The sequence below is a fragment of the Alosa pseudoharengus genome, unplaced genomic scaffold (assembly GCF_046254945.1).
Source record: "Alosa pseudoharengus isolate Yale_2024_CS ecotype anadromous, Long Island Sound unplaced genomic scaffold, YU_APseudo_1.1 YU_APseudo_1.1_scf_13, whole genome shotgun sequence".
Taxonomy (NCBI): domain Eukaryota; kingdom Metazoa; phylum Chordata; class Actinopteri; order Clupeiformes; family Clupeidae; genus Alosa; species Alosa pseudoharengus.
Genome location: NW_027468598.1, coordinates 23,696,323 through 23,718,858, shown reverse-complemented (window position 1 = coordinate 23,718,858; position 22,536 = coordinate 23,696,323). Strand labels below are relative to the sequence as shown.

At 41.4% G+C, this 22,536-nt stretch overlaps 1 protein-coding gene across 1 annotated transcript; it reads right to left on the bottom strand.

The window, feature by feature from the left end:
• Positions 1–5,678: 5,678 nt before the first annotated feature.
• On the bottom strand, positions 5,679–22,297 carry LOC143121354 (protein sel-1 homolog 3). The gene is made up of 23 exons (XM_076281713.1): positions 21,868–22,297; positions 21,195–21,702; positions 20,742–20,868; positions 20,351–20,472; positions 19,919–20,034; positions 19,772–19,833; positions 19,535–19,667; positions 19,179–19,344; positions 18,923–19,066; positions 18,604–18,806; positions 17,971–18,150; positions 17,549–17,668; positions 17,137–17,277; positions 16,957–17,019; positions 15,090–15,263; positions 8,599–8,726; positions 8,423–8,506; positions 7,410–7,500; positions 6,885–6,972; positions 6,563–6,672; positions 6,281–6,408; positions 6,011–6,110; positions 5,679–5,897 (listed from the first exon to the last, which is right to left on the bottom strand). Exons 1-23 carry the CDS (start codon positions 21,922–21,924, stop codon positions 5,796–5,798), a joined length of 3,147 nt encoding a protein of 1,048 aa, XP_076137828.1. The 5' UTR covers positions 21,925–22,297; the 3' UTR covers positions 5,679–5,795.
• Positions 22,298–22,536: the final 239 nt, after the last annotated feature.

The window sequence follows — 22,536 nt, the reverse complement described above, 5'->3', positions numbered from 1 at the left end:
CATGAGTAATTTTTCCTGTCTCACAGCGATAACAGGAGTGCATGTCCAGTGCATCAGTAAAGCAAGCGGTAAGGTGTGATCAAAGGCACACAGTGAGTAGGGCAAAGTTAATTAATAAATGGTTTGATGAAAGCCGACCAATAGCATTGTTGAGCAATACCTTCAACCTGAATGTGTCAGGTGATTAGGCCTACAATAGCATTTCAAATGTCAAAATCTCTTTGGGTCTGGATAGTTTTATAAGGAATAAAATGTAGTATTCCTTCTGCTGTTGGAAACAATTAAATTCTTTAAAACATGATTGTTTTCAGACCTGTTTTAAATGCTATATCACATCCCTTTGACCTGACTGTTATTTTGTTAATTCGTGTAGCATACAGGCTTGTGCAAAATTCCATAATTGAATTGAAACTGGCTCTTAAATTCCAATTTAATTCTTGAATTTCACTTGCATTTCAATTGAGGTAGCAAACAGGAAGCAGAATTGCAATTCGAATTGTGCACAACCCTGGTAGCATATACAATTTTGTAGCAAACATGCTTGATACATATTCAGTTTAATAAATTGAATTTGTTTAATGGAACACATTTGCAACTTCAATATAGCCTATTGAAGAAAATAATTTGAAATGTTAAATGCTTAGAAAGGCATTCAGAAGAAGGACAGCTCGATTTTCTAGCTATGGAATCAAAATACTTCAGATGGAATCCCAAAGGGCTATTCTGTAATGTACGACGGAGTATAAGGGCCACACATGAAGGAAAAAATATTTTTGCCATGACGAGATTAAACTCGAAATGTTGACTTTAAAGTCACCATGTCAACATTAAACTCGACATTTCGAGAATAAAGTTGAAATGTAATATCGACTTTAATCTCGACGTATCGACTTTAATGTCGCCACGTCGACATTAAACTCAACATTTCGAGAATAAAGTTGAAATATCATGTCGACTTTATTCTCGACGTGTCGACATTAAACTCTACATTTTGAGAATAAAGTTAGTTTGGAGAGAGAACGACCGCTCGGGGCGATTGAAAGGGAGGACGAATGAAACAATGCAACAAGTGCAACAATGATTCAGAGTGTTCGAGTGCAACAATGATTAGACATAGGCCTATATCATGTGGACAAAACATAGAACATATTAACCTACGTTGCTCAGCCAAATACTTTGCTGTTAGGTCCTTATCACGGAGTTACAGGCGATAAATGCGATGGTCAAAAGTGGCCTAAACGTCATAGCGGTTTATTTATTTATTGTAGGCCTATTATTAAAGTGTTGTTTTTCATCTAAAGGTTCAACTTCATGCTTATGCACTGGAGGCATACTAGGCGCTCTCCCCAATCCTAGACTTTTACGTTGCTTGTTTGTAATGGATGCAAAACAGCCTATTGCTGAATGTCTATGGAGGGACGAATAAAGCTGTCCTCCCAACCACCCCATGTAGGCTAGTAGCCTACATGCACACAAAGTGCATAAATAAAGTGCATGCACACATATTCTCTCACGGGATCAAAATAGTATATATGCTTAGGCTATGTGTTTCTAGCCTCCTATACGTATTGCAGGTGAGACATGGAAAAGCAGTTTTAGAAAAATTAGTTTTGCCATGTTATCCTGGAGAGTGACGGCCTGTGGGTCATGAAGGGCAGTTATTTGGATGTGCAGTGGCCTTAACCACGTAAAACAGAGTGAAAAAAACATTTTGTATAGAAACATTATATCAGTGGATACATATATTTTTCTAGCTATTTAGCCTAAACGGCATAGTGCATGGTATTTCCATAACCGCTAGACAGCACTTCACGATGACGGCAATGATTAGTTAACAGACAAGACGCAATCTATCTGAATATCTGCAATCTAGCAATCTGAAATAGGCTAACACCTATTTGAAGCCCATTTTTCTTTTATATAACATATTGTGTATTAGTGTAGGCTACATCTTAAACTGTGTAGGCTATGTTTAAAGAGTAGGCCTAGGGCCTATTGCGAGTTTAATGTCAGCATGTCGACTTTAAAGTCGTCACGTCGAGATTAAAGTAGATATGATATTTCAACTTTATTCTCGAAATGTCGAGTTTAATGTCGACGTACGTGGCGACTTTAAAGTCGACACGTCGAGATTAAAGCCGACATTACATTTCAACTTTATTCTCGAAATGTCGAGTTTAATGTCGACATGTTGAGCGGAAGTACGTAGGAGGGCGGAGCCAGGCTAGCTCATCCCTCCCACAGTGCTCACCGATAAACTCCACACAGTGTTCTGTTATAGTTTGAGGGGACAGTGGTACCCCCACTTTGTTCAAAGAGCCAGAGCTGTGTAGGAATATTGTTTTTGTTTTTTACAGAGTATACTCAGAGAATGGAGATCTTGCGGATTGTGAGGAGATATTCACTGAATGTTACAAAAAATAAAAAAAATGCTCAGCATTGCTTACCCTGACTTAAATGCTCAGCATTGCTTACCCTGACTTTTAATGTTCCTTGTTAAAGAAGAATATGCTGCAGGGCTCTCAAGTTTTGAGGACAGGCAGGAGTGACATTCCCTGTCGACGCCCCCCCCCCCGTCCGGGGGTCAAAGGGATGGCGGGTCGGACGGGTTGCGGGAATGGGGGTGTTTCATTAATAATAGTATTACTAGTGTTTTTGTTGCTGTTATTAATATGCCCTCAGATGTGTCGGTTAACAGTTGATCCAATATTAGTTGTGCAGATGTATAGTCCATCTTATACACACCAATTGAATTGAAATAGAAATTTTAATGATTTATACTTTTTTGTAATTATTCCATATTTAGTATAGTCATTCCATATCAGAACCCCTGAAGTACACCAAATGCAAGCATGAAACTTCAGAGTGTTACCTTTAATTTGAGGCCAAGATTATGCTTCAAAGGGGTTCATATGCAGTAAGGATCTGATTGTCAGTATGCATTTTAGATAACCAAAAGTCCTATGGGTAGTTTCTATAGGGCATTTAACGCATGAGAATACCTTGGCAAATAATGGTCTAAAGTAGGCTACTCATATTGTCATTCTATATTGATCTACTTTTGCACACAGCTTCACCAGACCTGATGCTAGGGCTCAGTTGTGTTTCTAAGTTATATCAAGTCAAGACCTAGAGGGCTGAAATGTGGTCAGTTCAGAGATGCTTGTTATCCGGAAGAAAAAGAAAACAATATTCTAGCCTCTGTAACTCTGTGTCAGTACATCACACAGTTATTCTAATTGATTCTAATTGAATTGATCGATTGATTTGATTATCGGCCAAAGTATGTAGGAGCAATGCCCTCCTAAGTAGATGATGTGCAATGTTGGGCAAAAAACTCAAAATGGGGCATAAGTATAATTTATAATTGCTCAGACTTGCAGAACAAAAGATTTGACACATGGCATTGACAATTCAATGACGGACCTACCCTTTTCACCACCTCTGAGCTAGCATCCACTCACCTGGCCTTTATAGGGGGCTTTCCTCTCAGGGCGAATGAGATGATGCTTAATTGTTTTTCTTACCTGACATCTTTGAAAGACAAATGCAATGATTAATGCATCCATGGCCAGGATATAATTAATTATACAATATGACATGATTTTCAAACTAAAAGTGACTTATGACAATATGCAATACAGTTTATTTAGTGCTAATAAAATTGTTAAGCCTATTTGGAGAGAGAGAGATGTTTATAATGTGACAATATGTCAGTCATCGTGTGATAACGAAAATATGACTAGGCTACTTGTTCTGACCAAGTGTTGTCAGTGAACAGGCTGTAAAACTGTTGGCTAAGTTACAGACACTCATGAACAACTGATGCTAATTATCTGGGAAACATTCTCTAGCAGCAGTCACGTTGTTGTTTGTGTCAAACAAGTTGTGGATTTGTTGTAACATTAAAAGATGACTTACTCTGTGCTCAAACTGATGCTCGAAGCTCAGTGGTTTCCTCTGAAGATGAACGAAACTTTGGAAACTAGCAGATTCACGTGAACAATTCAGGATACGATACGATTTTTTCATTGGCTGTTGCGTTAAATCTTACCCAGATACAATAGTGCTTTTTTCTGATTGGCTATTGTGTAGCCCCTTTCGTTATTTTTGATTGGCTGATAAGTGGCAGGCTCGACTAAGAACTCCATGGGAGATGTGCATGGCGACGTGCTTGATTCTTGCCGGTTCCATAGTGAGAGCGGCGCGGCCAGAGACATTTTGGGCACTGCGGCATATTAAATATTATAATTTTTTTCTGCGTGAGAAATACAATGTGTGGCTGGAGTGCGTGACAAAAGACCGAAATGAGTGACTGTCACGCTCAAAGCGTGACACTTGAGAGCCCTGGCTGCAAGGCCTACAGGTATATCCACAATTCATGACTTGGTAGAAAATTAAATTTATCGCCCAGGTCCCAGGCATAACCTAACCTTCCAAGTGGAAAAATGATTCCTATAATATTAATCTTCTCCGCTGGGATAGGCCAGACTTGATAAGTGACGCTCCTATAGTCCAAATTCATGCAAGGGGGTCACTGAGGTGCTGCAACAAAGTCAAAATGTTTGACAGAATAGCTATCGCAAACACTTGGGGCAGCAGGCTAGTGGTGAAGACCTTGCTACCAGGCTTGTGCAAAATTCCATAATTGAATTGAAACTGGCTCTTAAATTCCAATTCAATTCTTGAATTTCACTTGCATTTCAATTGAGGTAGCAAACAGGAAGCAGAATTGCAATTTGAATTGTGCACAACCCTGCTTGCTACACATAATTGCTATGATGCTCCGGACTTCTGCTTGAGGAAGTTTTCTGTAAATGGACCTCGCTGAATATTAATAGAATACCCCTGCTCTACACAGTATGATTTCTTGTTTAGACTGTTTGGGAAGCAGTGGGAGTGTTTAAATAATCACTACAGCATGACAAACAGCAAGCATAACTCATAGCTTATGTTCAGAGGATAAAATGACAGCATTTACCAGAAATCTGTCATTTCCATGAGAAGAATCCCTCTTTGAAACAGTCATGATCAAGCCATTTTTACTTACTCCCTCATTAGTTAGAGGGACAATGTTATTTCAATTAGCGGGTTGCCTTGAGACTTGGCTGTTCCTCTGTGGCTGATTGCAGGTCTCAGCTTGCAGAACACCTGCTGTTTGTGCTATTCCTCTGTGTCCCCTCATGTGACACAACAGTATTCATTATAATTGCCTTAAGCACACAGGTAACCTCTGGGCCAGTAGCAAAGAGACAGGAAAATAATCCATCTTTGTGAAGCTATGTTTCAGCCATCATGCCATATAGATTACAGAAATACAGAACAAAAGTACAACTAATGAGCCCTGAGAAATGCCTGCCTGACCAGGTGTGGAGAAATCAGTCATGTCTACACGGATCTTGTTGAGGCAGCAGCAGGAACTATGGAATCTGAGAACTTTCCAAGGAAACAAATTACACTATATTAAGCCGATGGGCTGCAAGAAGTACATAGGATATCCATTCTGTTATGATCTTGGCCTATATTAACAACAATGCAGTACTCTGTCAGGACAAAAGGCTGTAATCTCAGATTATGAGATAAGCAGAAGAGCTTAGCTTCTCAGATGTAATGTAGAGCTTAGGAGCTAACTAGCTGGTCTGCTAACCAGCTGACTTATCAAAGATCAGAAAGACAAATTAAATGGATAAAATAATTTATTGTATGGTTAGTGAATCCTAAGTATGGCACACTGAGAACATACTGAGTGGTATTAACAGAATGTGTGATCTAAATCCCCCCCACCCGGTTGGTGGTCATGTGATCTGACCAGTGTCCATGACGTATCTTCTGATTATGTTGGATATCACAAAGGCCATCGCTATGGTGGCAGCTGTTACAGCAACAGTACTTGACGTCTGAAAGAAAGCAAATACACAACCATGTCTTCGCAATAGTTTAAACTATTTAAGTCATACAATACAAAATGCAGGAAGAGAATGGTGTGTCTTTTCAACGAACTGCACAATACCTTGAGAACAATACTGGTCTCCCAAAATGAGTGTAGATACACATTGAACAGAGCAAGACTGCAAGGTATGTATGCATCTGTGGCATTTGAATCTATACATCTGTTTGGTAGAGAAAAAAATATGTGATGTCACCTTCATAAGCAACTGTTGTTTATATACATAAGAGTATTTAATGAATTTGTGCACATTGACAAACAGGCAGATGAATCATTTTAAAATAGGCAGAAATGTAATAAAACAAGATTAAGTAGAAAGGAGAGACTACTTACCTACGGTACAGTGTTGTGAGAAGGTCTTGTTTATCTGTTAGGTATGGCTGCAATAAGTTCAATTCCACCAGCAAAGACACTGGTAATGTCTCCCCCTCCTGGACAAGCATACCTAGACTGTACCATCCCTGTTGACAAAGACGGCAAAACAGAATGAAAACCACTACAGTAAAGACAGAGTAAAGCACTGGACAAGAAAAGTGGATCAGAAACACAATATCAATAGAGTTACCCACTAGGGGGAGGAAAAGTAAAGTCAAAATTGTGATGAAGGGGGCACACCTGAGGTTCACCACTGAGAGTGGCCAGCTTGTACATTTCGGCGGCTTTGGTCACATCTTTCTTATCAGTCGTGTTACTGACGGATAGCAAGTCTCCCATTTTGATCAAAGCTGTAAATCAAATATCACACCATCACAAGAAAACTCAACTGTCATGGAAACAAAACATTTTACACAACTTACATAACACCTAAGGAAGCTATTCACTGACACCTATCAACCTTTTACAACTGTGCTTTTTGCAAGTTGCCATGAAGACAGATTTTGGTGTCATAAAGTCACATTAGCAATGTTCTGATGTAATGTGATTTTTAGTCGGTTACCATATCTATCTGGATTTTCACTCTGAATGGTGAGATTGTAGTATCTTAACATGCACTGTTTCACAAAGGCCTGCGTCAAAAAACCTCCCTGTAGAGAAAAACAAATGGTAATAACTTTCATGTCACAACAGTATATATTTATCATATATATCATCCACAAAAGTATATATTTTGACAGTTTTCATCTCATATTCCAATATTATATAATGAAAATGTATAGCACACTGGTCATTCTTGAAAAATAAATTCCAACAGGCAAAACAGGACCCCGAATGGCCTCGTTGTTGTGAGTGAGTGAGTGAGAAGAAACCCCAAGGCCAGCGGCAGTGGTCATTAATTTTTTGCCATGGCCATTATCAAGAAATATTGGACCTTAGAACCTTAGTTATGGCCCATATAATTCAACTGAACTCTCTGCATTGCGACAGGCTGTATGATAATATGAAATAAATTGCAGTGCAGAATTGTCAAATGACAGAAATGTTAATGTAATTGTAAGTGTAGATGTAAGTGTAATTAACTCACAGGGTTTTGTTCACATAAGTAGGCCACGTTGAACTGGGCCGAGGCAAATCCTGATTCAGCCGCCATCAAGTAATGTATGAGAGCCATCAACCTTTAACATAAGGTAGTTAGTTTGGTTTAAAACACGGTAATCACACAAGGCCCTCATTACAACATATGATAGGATGACATAGAAGCGAGACTTTCTAGATACTTTAAATTACCTCTGTAGAAATGCAGTTTAATTTCTGATTAATGAATTCTGTACAAAGTGAATAGTTATAGTAATTAGGGGCAGCCGTGGCCTACTGGTTAGCGCTTCGGACCTGTTACCGGAGGGTTGCCGGTTCGAACCCCGACCAGTAGGCACAGTTGAAGTGCCCTTGAGCAAGGCACCTAACCCCTCACTGCTCCCCGAGCGCCGCTGTTGTTTCAGGCAGCTCACTGCGCCGGGATTAGTGTGTGCTTCACCTCACTGTGTGTTGAGTGTGTTTCACTAATTCACGGATTGGGATAAATGCAGAGACCAAATTTCCCTCACAGGATCAAAAAAGTATACATACTTATACTTATACAGTAGGCACAGCTGAAGTGCCTTTGAGCAAGGCACCTAACCCCTCACTGCTCCCCGAGCGCCGCTGTTGTTGTAGGCAGCTCACTGCGCCGGGATTAGTGTGTGCTTCACCTCACTGTGTTCACTGTGTGCTGAGTGTGTTTCACTAATTCACGGATTGGGATAAATGCAGAGACCAAATTTCCCTCACGGCATCAAAAGAGTATATATACTTATACTTTACTTCTCTGGAGTAGTGAGATGCTTCAGTGGACTGAAATCATTTTAAAAGGATCAGAGGAAGCAGTCCAAAAATATGACAATGAGGAACTGTTAGAACACATCATTTGCATAAGATGCTTCCCTTTTTGTGGTTTAACAGCTATGAGTGTATCATAATATCCTACCCTGGTGGGTAGAACCTATGGTTATTGCAATGGTGTTCTGGCTCTGGGGCCTCATAACCAACTGTAACAGTTACCATTTCTCTTTGAAATATGCATCAAGGCCTTTCCGTAAGACTCTTCCAAGGTAACCATTTTGTTCAGATGCCCATTTTGCCCATCTGAAAGTGAAAGGCAGAATTGTATAAGAGATACTGGCAGGCAAACAGAACATGCTTATAAATGAGTGACTACAGTGACATGTAATCCTTACAGAACAGCGTGATTAGGAAGCCTGCTCATGTGATTTGGGATCCCCTTATTCCACACCTCAGCCAGAGTAATGGCTCCATCAACATGGCCCTTTTGTGCAGACTTCAGGAAGTAGTGATATGCCATGACCTAAGATAAAGAAAAAACATAAAAAAAGAAATATTGTCAGCTGAAGGAGGAAATGAATAGCCAGTTGATAGTAGGACTTGTTCTAAGTGTTTTAATGATCGAATCCACATAGTTAGAAATACCGAAGAGGGTGATGAGATGTTGGTGCAAAGTCTGAGCCAGCATTGAGATACAGGGTGATCTTACTCTTACTATTTTTCCTGCAAATTCTGTGAAAAAAACAGCCAAGCACTTTCCCAGAGGTGGAAAGTAACAAAATACATTTACTCACGTTACTGTATTGAGCAGTTTTTCTGTGTATTTTGTATTTTTTAAGTAGTTTATAAAATCGGTATTTTACATTTTACTTGATTACTTTTTGAGTGAAGTATTGTACTTCGCTACATCAAAAATCTCATCCGTTACTTGAGTAAAAAAGTTAAGACTAACGAAAACAGAAAGGGAGAGAAAAAAAATCGCGCCCTAAACCACTAGCCTAGTGATAATGATCAGCATGTAGCCTACAACAGGACATGAATCAAGCTGACGCAGTCTTTCTGAAAGTGATGGAGATGGAGCTGGATCACGAGATGCATCAGATTAGCCTAACCTATGAAAGTGTATTTTCCGCTATTCCAATGGGTTGTCGTTTTAGCACCAATGATTGCGGAGATATATAGGATTTCGTGTTTTGACGTTTGTGCTCACCTTTCTTTGGAAAGAAGTTTATTAGCAGTTGTTTCCCCTCATTTTGATGTCTCTCTTTTTCCTGTTTTGGCGTTTGTTTTTAGTAACCTGACTTGGCTTTCTTGGAGAAAGACATTGCACCAGCAGCACAACAATTAGCGGTCCACTACTAGCGATGCTCAACTAAATAAACAAGATAGACTACCTTATGAATCGTGCAGGCGGACTAAACCATTTAGCTCTTTAGCAAGGGAGAGTGAGAGTGACCTTAGACAGTTTTCACTATGTTTTGTATACAAAATCCAGTCAGTCAGACTTTACATTTCGTCTGACATTCATTTTTACATTTAATTTGGAAGTTAAAATATTCAAGTAAAATAAATATATGGTGGAAATAAGTATTGAACGCTTTTTTTTTTTCAGTAATTAGCCTAAACTTCCAGTGAGTCTATTCGAAATTTTCACCACACATTATATTAACACACATATAAAAAAAATCCAAACATAAGAGTTTTGTGTATTAAAGTGGAATGACACAGGAAAAAAGTATTGAACGTGCCTACTGAAATTTCTTCAATACTTTGTGGAAAAGCCTTTGTTTGTAAAGACAGCTTCAAGACATTTCCTGTATGACAAAACTTATTAGTCGCAGTATCAGGTGTGATTTTGGTCCATTGTTCTAAACAGATTTCAGGGGTCCCTCTTATGAATCCTGATCTTTAGTTCCAGATTATTATTATTATTCCTTCATTACACATGACTCTACTTATGGAGTTGTTTGGATTTTTTATGTGTGGATTACCTGAGTTATTACTAATGCCTGATGAAAATGTTGTGCCGCCTGTATTCCACTTTTCAAGGGCCCTCTCCTCCATTGCCCTACTCTTCCCCCCAGTTCGACGCCCTTTAATCTGCTGAACCTTCTGCTTGTTTCCAAATATAAAAAAAACTCTCTGCAACTCAACATTGGCCTGCCTGCCTCAGCTGCCTGTGAGGGGCTTTTCAGTTGTGCTGGATTACTGTACTATTACCCCCCCCCCCCCCCCCCCCAAAAAAAAAAAAGTAACAAAGTAACTTTTACTTAAAGTACATTTTAAATTAACTACTTTTTACTTTTACTTGAGTACATTTTCAGATCGGTATTTTAACTTGTACTTGAGTAATATTTCATCAAGGTATTGGTACTGTAGCGTCGGTGGATGTACATGTTTAACGTTGAATGAGTGTCTCCCAGAATGCAGTGCGAGTGAATGGTAGAATGTGTAATGTCGGTTATAATAGTTGTAGTTACGTTTAGCATGTTGTGTATTTGTTAGCGTGTTAGTCTCTTTAGTTGTACCTCATGTGCTTATCCTCGTGTTGATGTGTGTGGTAAACCCTTATTGTGTGTAGCATGTGCGGCTGAGACTACCCCTGTGTTGCCCTATGTAGTTGTCTGTGTCCGTATGAGTCTTCCTGTTCCAATAAATGGCAGTCCTGGCCAAAGGTGAATCTTGTCTGAGGGTGAGATCGCTACATTGGTGTCAGAAGTGGGATGGGCCCCTCCCGGGGCGCGAAGATCTACGCCAGATCAAGACGGAGAAGAAGGCCGAAGACCAGACCAACAAGATGGCGGCGAACCTCAGCAGATGTTCCAATGGTCCTGTTAAGGACTAGCCAGCTCGCCGAGCTCGCCACTTCGGAGGATGGAGGACCTGTCGGCCCGGCGCGGGACCTGTGCAGGCGACCAGCGGGACCAGCCCTGCACAGCCGACGAGAGCTGCCAGCGCTGGAGGAAGCGGCCCCGGCTGAGGAGTTCCCGGCTCGACGCCGATGTCGATGCTGCCGTCATCCGAGGATCTCATCCATAGAGAGCGTGAACTCTCTGACGACCTTGGAACACGACCACAGCGGCCGGGTTTACACCGCCAGCTACGGAAGAACTTCCAGAGCATCAGCTGCCGGTCGAGAGTGTGATGGAGTCATAGCTGCTAGTTCGGGAGCTTGCGGTGCTCCAGCTAGTGACCAAGAGGGTAACGTCGACCTGTAGAGCCTTGGGAGCTATCGTTTTGTGGACTGTTTGAGATTTTTAAGTGCGCACGTTCCAGTTGACGCAAGTCTGCGCAATGTTTTTCATGTTTTGTGTGAGTTTCTGTGTGTCCCGAGCCTGCTGAGAGGGTCGGGGTCTCCATTTCCCGCCACAGTGGAGCATCGTTGTGCTCGAGAGACAGCCGACAAAAGTTCTACAAGAGGGCAGCGCGAGGAGGGACCTCGACGTGGACTGCTGACCGCCTGGAGATCGGCACACTGTGGACAGGTGGCAACGGCCACGAGCTGTCACAGTAGCCAGAGGGGGCTACCGAACGTCCAGGGGTTCCAGCGTATCCGGGGGTTCGGCTTGCAGTGGGACTGTTTGCTGCTGTTTGAGGTAGCGCAGCTGCACGGCGGGAAACCGAGGGCCCAAGCGACACCACGACCCACGTCTGGCCGGTTCTGGTGCTTGTTCGGGGGAGAACTGACGTGACAGAGGCAGCCGAGAGCCCTTCCAGTCGGGATGGGTTATCGTGCAGCCGGAGGCTTTCCGGTCACTTGGACTAAGCACTGGGATTGACACCGACGCAGCCGCGAGCGGTGAGCTGAGCTGTCATTGCCGGGGACGACAATGGCTCGGGAGGGGGTTATGTAGCGTCGGTGGATGTACATGTTTAACGTTGAATGAGTGTCTCTCAGAATGCAGTGCGAGTGAATGGTAGAATGTGTATGGTTATGGTTATGGTTATGGATTTAGCAGACGCCTTTGTCCAAAGCGACATATAAATACAAAACAACATAATAATATTTAAAAATGAACAGGGAACAGATCAAAATCTAGGTCAAATATAGTAAGGAGAATAGTTGTAGTACTAGTACACAATAATATCAATTCAATCAATAGCCTAATAAAAAAGCAATGTAAAAAAGGGGAAAGGCAATAATAAAAACAATAATGTCAATTCAATCAATAATATAAAACAATAACATGCTAAGACTACATTAAGGAGAATATCAATGATAAACAATAATGTCAAATGAATTAACAGCCCAATTAAAATAAAACAACATTATATAAACCATAACACATAAGCGCTTAAACAACTAAGTATATGTTGAATAGGAATGTCTTTAGACCCCTCTTAAACGACCCAAAACTACCACAGGAACGGAGACCACTGGGCAGTTCATTCCACCAACATGGAACCACTGAAGAAAAGAGTCTGGAATTAGACCCAGTTTTTATGACTGGTCGACACAACATACGCTCACCAGAAGACCGCAGTGGGCGGTTGGGGATGTAAGGCTTGATTATTGAATTAAAATAACTAGGAGCAGATCTAGTTAGTGTCCTATAGGCCAAAGTGAGAGATTTAAATTTAATTCTGGCTACTATAGGGAGCCAATGGAGAGTAACTAGGAGAGGAGTTACATGTGTCCTCTTTGGCTGATTGAAGACCAGGCGTGCTCCAGCATTTTGAATCAGCTGTAATGATCTTGTTACACAAGCGGGTAAGCCAGCTAACAGTGAATTACAATAGTCCAGCTTAGAGATGACCATGGTCTGAACAAGAAGTTGTGTGGAATCTTGTGTCAGATAAGGTCTGATCTTCCTAATGTTGTAAAGCATAAACCGGCATGATTTTGCAATAGAAGCTATATGCTCAGAGAAGTTAAGTCGGTCATCAATTATAACGCCCAAGTTTCGTGCCGATCTAGTTGGGGTCAGTGAAGTTGAGTCAAGCTGGATGTTAATCTGTTGGGGAATAGCTGTTTTAGCTGGAAACACCAAAAACTCTGTTTTTGAGAGATTAAGCTGAAGGTGCCGATCTTTCATCCAGGCTGAAATATCCTTAAGGCATGCAGAAATCCGGTGGGAAACACTAGAGTCATCAGTGTAATGTCGGTTATAATAGTTGTAGTTACGTTTAGCATGTTGTGTATTTGTTAGCGTGTTAGTCTCTTTAGTTGTACCTCATGTGCTTATCCTCGTGTTGATGTGTGTGGTAAACCCTTATTCAGTGTTGCCACAGTTACCTTGAAAAAGTAATCTGATTACTGATTACTGATTACTCCTTTAAAAAGTAACTTAGTTACTTTACTGATTACTTGATTGTAAAAGTAACTAAGTTAGATTACAAGTTACTTTATTAGTTACTTTCAGCAGCTGCCGACAACACCCCCAACGCCTCAACATAAAAATGATAACGGTTTTGTCAATACTCAATATACTGGAAGTGCATTTTAACAGCAATGTATAGCAGACATCCCAACCTAACCTACTTAGATACTGAAATTCAGATGTTTGTTCAATAATGTCTAAGTACACCAAATAAGGAAGGCCTATTGATAGAAACTGTTATAGTAAAATATGTAGATGTTTTTTCATGTAGCCTTGGCAACTAGCCATCTTGTAGCCTATAGGCCTGAATAATATGCAAATGAAATTACACTTGTTAAACTCACCTCAACAAGTCTTTTGCAATCATTTAACCCGCCGTGAGCAATGCTAAAGTTGCTGTTACAAACAGTGCAGTGTGCAAGATTATCATTATGTTTTAATCTTTTGAGACAATTGGGTACACTTTTGTGTAGTCTGATGTGAAATGGGTCTTAAATCTTCCTTTTTGAAGGGCACTGACGCTGCCATGACGCTTCTGTTCCTAGATACACTGACTGAACTGATTAATTATGTTTGGGAGAAAAGAGATATAAGCACTTACACTGAAAACGGATTGGTTGATTTAGCAAAACAGACCAGGATGCTCTCTGTCTTGGATGCGCTTCAGGCACAAACGCACCACTCCTCTCTCACTCTCCGTTGTGTGCGCATTAAGCTATGCACATGCGATTTGAAGCAAAGATTCTAGAATCTTTGATTCGAAGTCCGGTCTGGCTTGCGTGCTCTTGTTCGCTCTAGGTTCCGGGAGATTTTATGTAATTTGCGGGCGTCAGGAAGCCGCTATCAATATGTGGGAGACTCCCAAAACTTCGGGAGACTTGGGATGTCTAGCTAGACAGCACTTTGTCGCCAGCACAGAATGTACAATGTACCTTAATGTTGTCATGTTTAACTGACACAAACTCAAAGTAATGACTGATGAAATGTGCATCTCTCTCTCTCCCTCCATTGTTGTTTACGTTTGTGTCGCTGTGTCGTGAATTGTCCTCATGCTGAAAACGTGAGCATAGCCTCTACATGACATTAATACCCAAGACAAGAAGAAAGCAAAGGATATATGTTTTTATTAAGGAACATGACAAAAATAGTAACGCACAGTAACTTAGATAAGTAACTTTAATCTGATTACTGGTTTGTAAATAGTAGCGCGTTAGATTACTCGTTACTGAAAAAAGTGGTAAAAATAGACTAACGCGTTACTAAGTAACGCGTTACTGGCATCACTGCCCTTATTGTGTGTAGCATGTGCGGCTGAGACTACCCCTGTGTTGCCCTATGTAGTTGTCTGTGTCCGTATGAGTCTTCCTGTTCCAATAAATGGCCGTCCTGGCCAAAGGTGAATCTTGTCTGAGGGTGAGATCGCTACAGTACTTTTACTTGAGTACAATATTTTCATACTTTTTCCACCTCTGCACTTTCCAAGCACCTTCACCCCACTACTCTCCTGTAAACAGGTGAAACTAAAAGCACAGTTAGCATTAACACACTACTGTAAGTGCACTTGCCTGGTCCGCTGGTTTGCCTGGATAGAAGCCTTGGGAGTGCATGACCCCCAGGTTCATGGCTGCATCTGGGCTTCCCAGGGCATCGGCCTGTTCCCACAACTGCACAGCACGATCATAGTCCTTCTCATGCTGCTCATAGTACCAGCCCAGAGCGTTCATCGCAGGAACAAAGCCCTGTGCGGTACAGGAAGTGCAAGGTGTTAGATGCGCGCTATAAATATCGCCAAGACAGCTCAATCGTGTAATGGTTAAAGGAGAATTCCGGTGTGATTTTGACCTAAAGTGTTTTGAAACATGATACCGAGTGTGAACGTATGTCTCATAGCCCATCTCGGCTTGTCCCCTGCACTCCGAAATCTGGCGCTAGTTAGCCGATGCTACCAACAAGGCGGTCAATGGTGGTGCCTCGGCATCGGCATAGCCATGCAAATAAATCACTGTTTTACACCATTTACGAGGCTCAATGTATCTCCACACTTCATTGGTAGACTTCCGAGGGCCCTGACATTTAAAACGAGACATTGAGAACTTTGAAAAAGCACTGGTAGTTTACTTACAAGAAGATTTATCCAGACAGCATCTTCACGAAGTTTAGCGTTTGCAGCCATCTTGAATTTAGTCACGATAAGTCGAGCGACGAGTAAGAATGAACAGGTATGATAAGGGATCAGATTCCAAAAATAATTCTGTGGAAATGCACTGGATTACAGTTTCTTCCAGTAGCAGCAACTGGAATCCATGCATTTCCACGGAATTATTTTTGGAATCTGATCCCTTATCATACCTGTTCATTCTTACTCGTCGCTCGACTTATCGTGACTAGGCCTGTCGCGATATTCAATAAATCAATTAATCGCATGATAATTAAAATTAGCTCGATAATTTTTCTGGCCGCGATAAATGCCATTTGCATGCTTGTTTGTTTTCCTCGTCTCTCTCTCTCGGGTCCTTAGAGTAACGATGAGTGAACCCTCATGTCAGTCACTTATCAGTCGCATGGTGTGTGGGGAGGCGGGACTACTGGCGTAGCCTACCACAGAGTGCAGCTAAAGAGCTGCGTGAGAAGTATACCGGTAGGCACTAAGCAGAGAGAAAGCTAGTTGCGAGTTCGAGTAGGCTACGCCTAATAAAGACAAAAAAAGATGGAATTGGTTTCTAAGCCTAACGCGACAGCTGCAGTGTGGGAGCATTTCGGATTTAAACCGAATGCCCGTGGTGAACCACTGAACGTGTGCGAGTCGGTGTGTCGCATTTGTTGGAAAACAGTCGCAATTAAAAGCGGCAACACAACAAACACGCATATGCATCTAAAACACAATCATCTGCTGCAGTTTTCCCAGTTGGGGAAAAAAAACACAGCAAGTGGGCCGTCTTCCTCTTCCCGAGGAACATTCTCAGAACGACAATATTATCGCTTATCGCAATAATTTCTGAGACAATTTATCGTCCAGTAAAATTTGTTATCGTGACAGGCCTAATCGTGACTAAATTCAAGATGGCTGCAAACGCTAAACTTCGAGAAGATACTGTCTGTATAAATCGTCTTGTAAGTAAACTACCAGTGCTTTTTCAAAGTTCTCAATGTCTCGTTTTAAATGTCAGGGCCCTTGGAAGTCTACCAATGAAGTGTGGAGATACATTGAGCCTCGTAAATGGTGTAAAACAGTGATTTATTTGCATGGCTATGCCGATGCCGAGGCACCACCATTGACCGCCTTGTTGGTAGCATCGGCTAACTAGCGCCAGATTTCGGAGTGCAGGGGACAAGCCGAGATGGGCTATGAGACATACGTTCACACTCGGTATCATGTTTCAAAACACTTTAGGTCAAAATCACACCGGAATTCTCCTTTAACTTGCTACTTACTCGCTCTACGGCTTTCTTAAGAAACATGACAGCTTTTGGGATGTCTCGTTCGACACCACGACCCTGTCAAAAGAAAAAAGGTATATTTCATAATTTACAATATTTCACACTGTGAAGTGGGGATAGTCAGGACCAATAGGCAGAACCAATATGAATATTTCTAAGAAGGGGAGAGCTGACCGTGAGCAGGACAATGGCATAGTCGTACATGGACACAGGATCTTCCAGCCTAATGGCTCCTCTCTGATAGTGCCTCACAGCAGTCTGGATGTCTGAAGACACACCCTGCTGGCCCCAGAACAGCATCCGGCCCATTGCTTGCTGTGAAAGAGCAGCCGCAAAACACATTAACACAATTTCACAATGCCTAATCTGGTCCAAAAGCCTTCATGTCAACAATCATGCATTAATAAGTTATGTATGAGTTAAGAGAGGGGGGCAGTGGTGGTCTAGCCATTAGTTGTCTGGACTTCCAAGTGCAAAGCCAGAAAATTGTTGGTCTGATACCAGGGCCTGCCACTGTATAAGTGCCTGAATAAATAATAATAATAAATTAATTAATTAAAAAACTTAAAACCAGAGAGTTTCATACCTCTGCCCCTGCCACCCCATTCCGTGCTTGGAGCTTTAACCAGTGGAAGAGGTCATGGTTCTCATTGGTCTGTGCCTTCAGTACTTCCTCATTGTTGAGATATATGGCCTCTACAAAAGTCTAAGGAAGCAACGATGAGGACAGGGTAAATCACTGGCCACACAAAAGTATTGTAAAAGATAATGACAGTAAGGTAGTAAAATTATTGTTGAATATATAGTGCAGTATAATGTAACTGCATAATTATAGTTTTTTTGTGTTGTAGACTTATATAGAATGTACCAAAATATTATATAATATTACAAAAAACAAACCATTTGATAATATGAAAATTCAATAGAAAAGTGGATGGTATAAAATATCAGCCACCTACTGCATTTAATGATTTGTCTGTCTGTTCAAAGTCAGTTTGCTAATGCTACCTGCTGTGAGGTGAAGTTCTGACGGTCAGCAGATGTCTGTTTAGCGATGTTGGCATAGTAGGCGTAAGCCAGGTCAGGGTCAGGAGGGACGTTCTGGTCACCTAGATGGTGCAGGTGCCCGAGGCGAAGCAGCGCCATCCTCCAGTCCTGCTGGGCAGCCAGCAGAGCCAGCAGCCATGCCTGGACGAGAGGAGAGGACAGATGATCTGATTATGATCCAACTTACAGCTAGGAACTAGGAACAAAGCAGGTAAAAGTGACATTCTACAAACTTAGTGTAGGAGGGCAGGTCAAAACTTGTAACAGTGTATAACTGTATAAAAACTTTATTGATGATTATAGTGGCTTCCTATGCAATAACCTACATGCAGGTCATGTTTTAGTTGATATTAATTTCAATCTTTAGCCACATAGATACCTTGTTAATACTATACAACTCTGCAAATAGCATTAGTAACTGTCAATCTAAGTCAGTCATTTGATCAATAAGTCTGATATCAGTTCATCCATTTTTAGATATTGTTCCCCGTATTTCTTTGTTATTTTATCAAAGGAAAGAGCCGAGACACAAGTCAGACACAATGAGACGTTTCAGTTAAAGCAATGTGATCCACTCAGTGTATGGTTACACACCCTCTCAGGACGTGGCTTGACCCCAACACTGCAGCTGTACAGGACCGAGGAGAGGTAGAGGGCACGCTTGTCCCCTAGGCAACCGGCCTGCAGTAAGAGTGGCATCATCCTACTGATGACTCTCGTATCCATGGCCTGGGTTAGTTTATGAAGGGTCAGGGAGTACAGAGCCTTGCCAATGGTGACTGGCCTAACCAATGGACCTGTGTAATATAGTACACATTGGAAAATAATCTTACATTTAGAGTGACTACAATTGAACACTACGCTGTTGACATTTTGAAAACACGAAAAGTAAAAGTACGATCAAATGCTTTACCATATTTGTTTGCCAATTTTTCTGCTATAAGAAAAACATGTCGCCTCTGGGGTAAACTTGGCGCTTCCCATGCCTCACACTGTGGTGCTTTGATGTGGAACCTGTCTTTGGATTGCCACTGGCTGTATGCATCAACACAGACATCTGAATATGGATGAAACATCCGTTAGAATGCCTCACCGACACTAATATATGTAATGTGTTTTAGTAGAATTGCTTGCCTCTTGTGCCATCTGTTGTACAACTGAGGTATTACCTGAGTGTCCATTCTCTCTCACTCTTTGTAAATATTGAGCAATTTTCATCCTTACATCGAATTCAAATTTATGACAGGATTGATACCATTCTGTCATAAGTGTTATAGAAGGTGGTATTCCACAGACTGTGTAAAAACAAAATAAAAACAGACATGAAAAGTAATACTACCTCTCAGGGGGAAAGTAGCTCTTCTCTGAGAAATTGCAACAATAGATTACTGAGATTACCGAGTGTGCCTTTCTGCTTGGATTATTTTTCAACATGATTATGGACATACGATTTCATATTTGTTTTTTTAACATACATTTTCTTTCTCACTTCCTGACTATATACCAGCTTCAGCGATCAACTTACCTCGGTTTGAGGAAGCATCCTGTTTCTGTAATAAATGATAGGTCCATAGTATCCTTCAATGCCATTAACAAATTCACCTCCCCCAACTGCAAAGTAGCCATCTGTGTCATCCAGATGAAAGGCTATATCAAATCTGTTGAAAATATTATGATAATGCTTACCTTCTACTGACATGACTTTCTAATATCATACTGTATATATATAAACATTCAACTTTAATGACAGACACATTCTTACACATGATTAGAGCTGTGCACAATGTAGTGCTGTCCATCTCTGCATGTCATGGTTATCCTGACCTGTAGATAAGAGTTTTTTTTCATTACCACTGGACCAAGGTCAGAATACTGAGTTCTTTTGATGAATGAGGTGCATGTCTCTCACCATCCATCCATCCAACACCACGTTGAGGTGGCACCACTGCCTGATAGGCACAGTGAACGCGGAGAGGACAGCTGAGGAAACCCCTGGTGCCCCATGCATCTGGATGTGCAAGTGGCCTGGAGGGGGCAGTTGTAATAATGAAGGCTTTGAAATTAGCATCGCATGGGGAAGCAAGGCAGATAACCACCAATGGTGCTATAAAAAGCCACTTCATTTCAAGCTTGTAAAATAGCTAATTTATCCCGGCAAGCTCTTTCCAAAATAGTCTCTTATGCAGAGCCTACTGTACTTACTCTTCTGATTCCGACTTTCTGCTAATATGACGCTAGACAAGATGCTACAAAACTTCCATTGCCCCTTTTATTGTATATAGTGGCACTGTTTAATACATAGAAACATGTATCCAAAAATGAATGGGACAACTAGTAATACCAGAGTTCTTCAGGAACAGTGAGGGAGAGGCATAAGTCCTCTTTGAGTCTAGGTGGTGCAGCACCCCACACAACTGTTGGTGACAGGGATGGAGCAGGTATATCCAGATGGAGAAAGCACACCTTTACAGAAGGGTGAACACAAACATAAGAGAGCAGTAAATGACTGCTATTACACTATGGCATAAGAGCTGCCTTTTACAGTGATAGACTCTGAACAGACAGACTGATGGATTAGTACTAATGGCTCAGAGCAGATCAAATAAATTCAGAAAAAGTTAAGGTACCTATACACGATAGAGGTCAAAGGTCAATGGATGACAACCGTTATGGTGTACATTAAACGTTTACCAGACAGAGGAAGTGCCCTCAGTGGGGTAATCATGCCTTACCAGGGATAAGGAATAGCCCTGAGTCGCAAACTCTCCAAAGCCTCATCGCTGAATGGCTGAATAGTCCTTACGATACCAAATTTCTCCCCAGTGGAGGCATACAGTGTTGACAGGAACACAGCCACCTCTAAACAAATTAGGCAGTTGGGACCAATGATGCACAGACAATGCAAATCTCTTAGCCCATGCACATAAAATACATTTGTGGTACATGGTGCATTTTCAGCACCTTGTACAGGCCAATGTATTGTAGACATAAACTTGTTAATAGACACTGTATATTAAATATGAAGTATTCATATCTATCTATGAATAACCTAAGGATGCATTTTAAAACCTGTTGAATTTACACAATGTACTCTGAATACATTAAATGTTCATGTGTCAGTCTAACGCAAAAATAAAATTACATATTTCTTACATATTTACTGTACAGTATAGTACCTACAGTACCTTGCTCCTGAGGACACTGTGGGATCTTGTCTTTCAGCGCTCCCCACTTCATCTCCAAGCCCCAGCTCAGGCACAGCTGATGCTGCTTCACTGGCCTGCTGAAGGGCTCCCTGAGATTCAGCAGCGTCATTGCACGTGCAGGGGCAGACATGTAGTCGTCCAGACTTCCAGCCCCACTGACCCAGGCACGCAGCATTGCAGTCAGGACCCATGCCGAGGGCTGGATCTTCCAGTCCGCTTGGTATACAAGCCAATCAGGCAGGGTCAGGGCAACTGTCCTGACCTTTGAGGAGCCCGGATGGCAGGTCCAGTGCCGTCTGAAGATCGTTGAAGTGTCTCCGGTGTCAAAAGATGCAAGGGCCTCCACGTGGACTACAGATGGCTCAGAGCATGAGTAGAGAACTTGCAAAGAGCTGGATTCCACTTCCTTTATTTGGTTTAGAAATATTACATCATCAAATGTGTGGTGATGATTAGCACATTCACTGACGGTAAACTGAGTCAAAAACTAAAATAGAAAATAAGAAGCAGTTAACAATGAGATAAACATGAGTTCACATGAAATATGAGCTTCTTTTTATATGGACAGCAACCATTTTCAAAGCGTGAAATGAAATGAAATTGTCTACATAGCATTTGAATGTCATAAAAGACAGACAAGTGGCTTACTTACAAACACATGTTGTACCACCAGCCATAGCAGGGAACTATTCCATTTGAACCCCTTCATCCTGCAATGGAAATTGTCTGTTTCACTTGCATCACTCCAGGGATTAAGCCATTTCAGTCGCTGAATCTATCAGATTAAAATATCTCATCTAAAACAACGCTGCCACAGTTCCACAGTTTCCAGTGAGGTTGGTCGTCTGAAGTGACTCCGGGATAATATCCTGCTTGGTCAACATAGTTAAGTATTAAGTAAACACTATAGGCAGCTCCACCTGTTAAGGCAAAGAATGAGTGTGACAAGCCATTCAGTTCAAGTAATGTGCTTGACTTGTTTCATCCCTGACTTTCTGGTTGGTTATGGTGCATTTTGCTGTGAAAACACTGATAATAGATAACTAGAGTCTATAGGCACAACACTATGAAACGTTCCTCTTCCTTGGTGACTATGCATCTTGAATGAGGAAATAGTATGGGTCTGTCTGTTCCTGGCTATTGGACCTCAGTAAATAGTAGAAAAACAATGCGGCCAGGTAACTCTGAATGGGAGACGACTGACGCCTGTTTTTTTTTTTTTTTTAAAGATGCAAACTTCAATCTTGTTTGCAAGCCAAATCAAACAAACCCAGCTGCAAAAGACTCAATAGCCTTATCTTCCCATCAACTACTATCACAG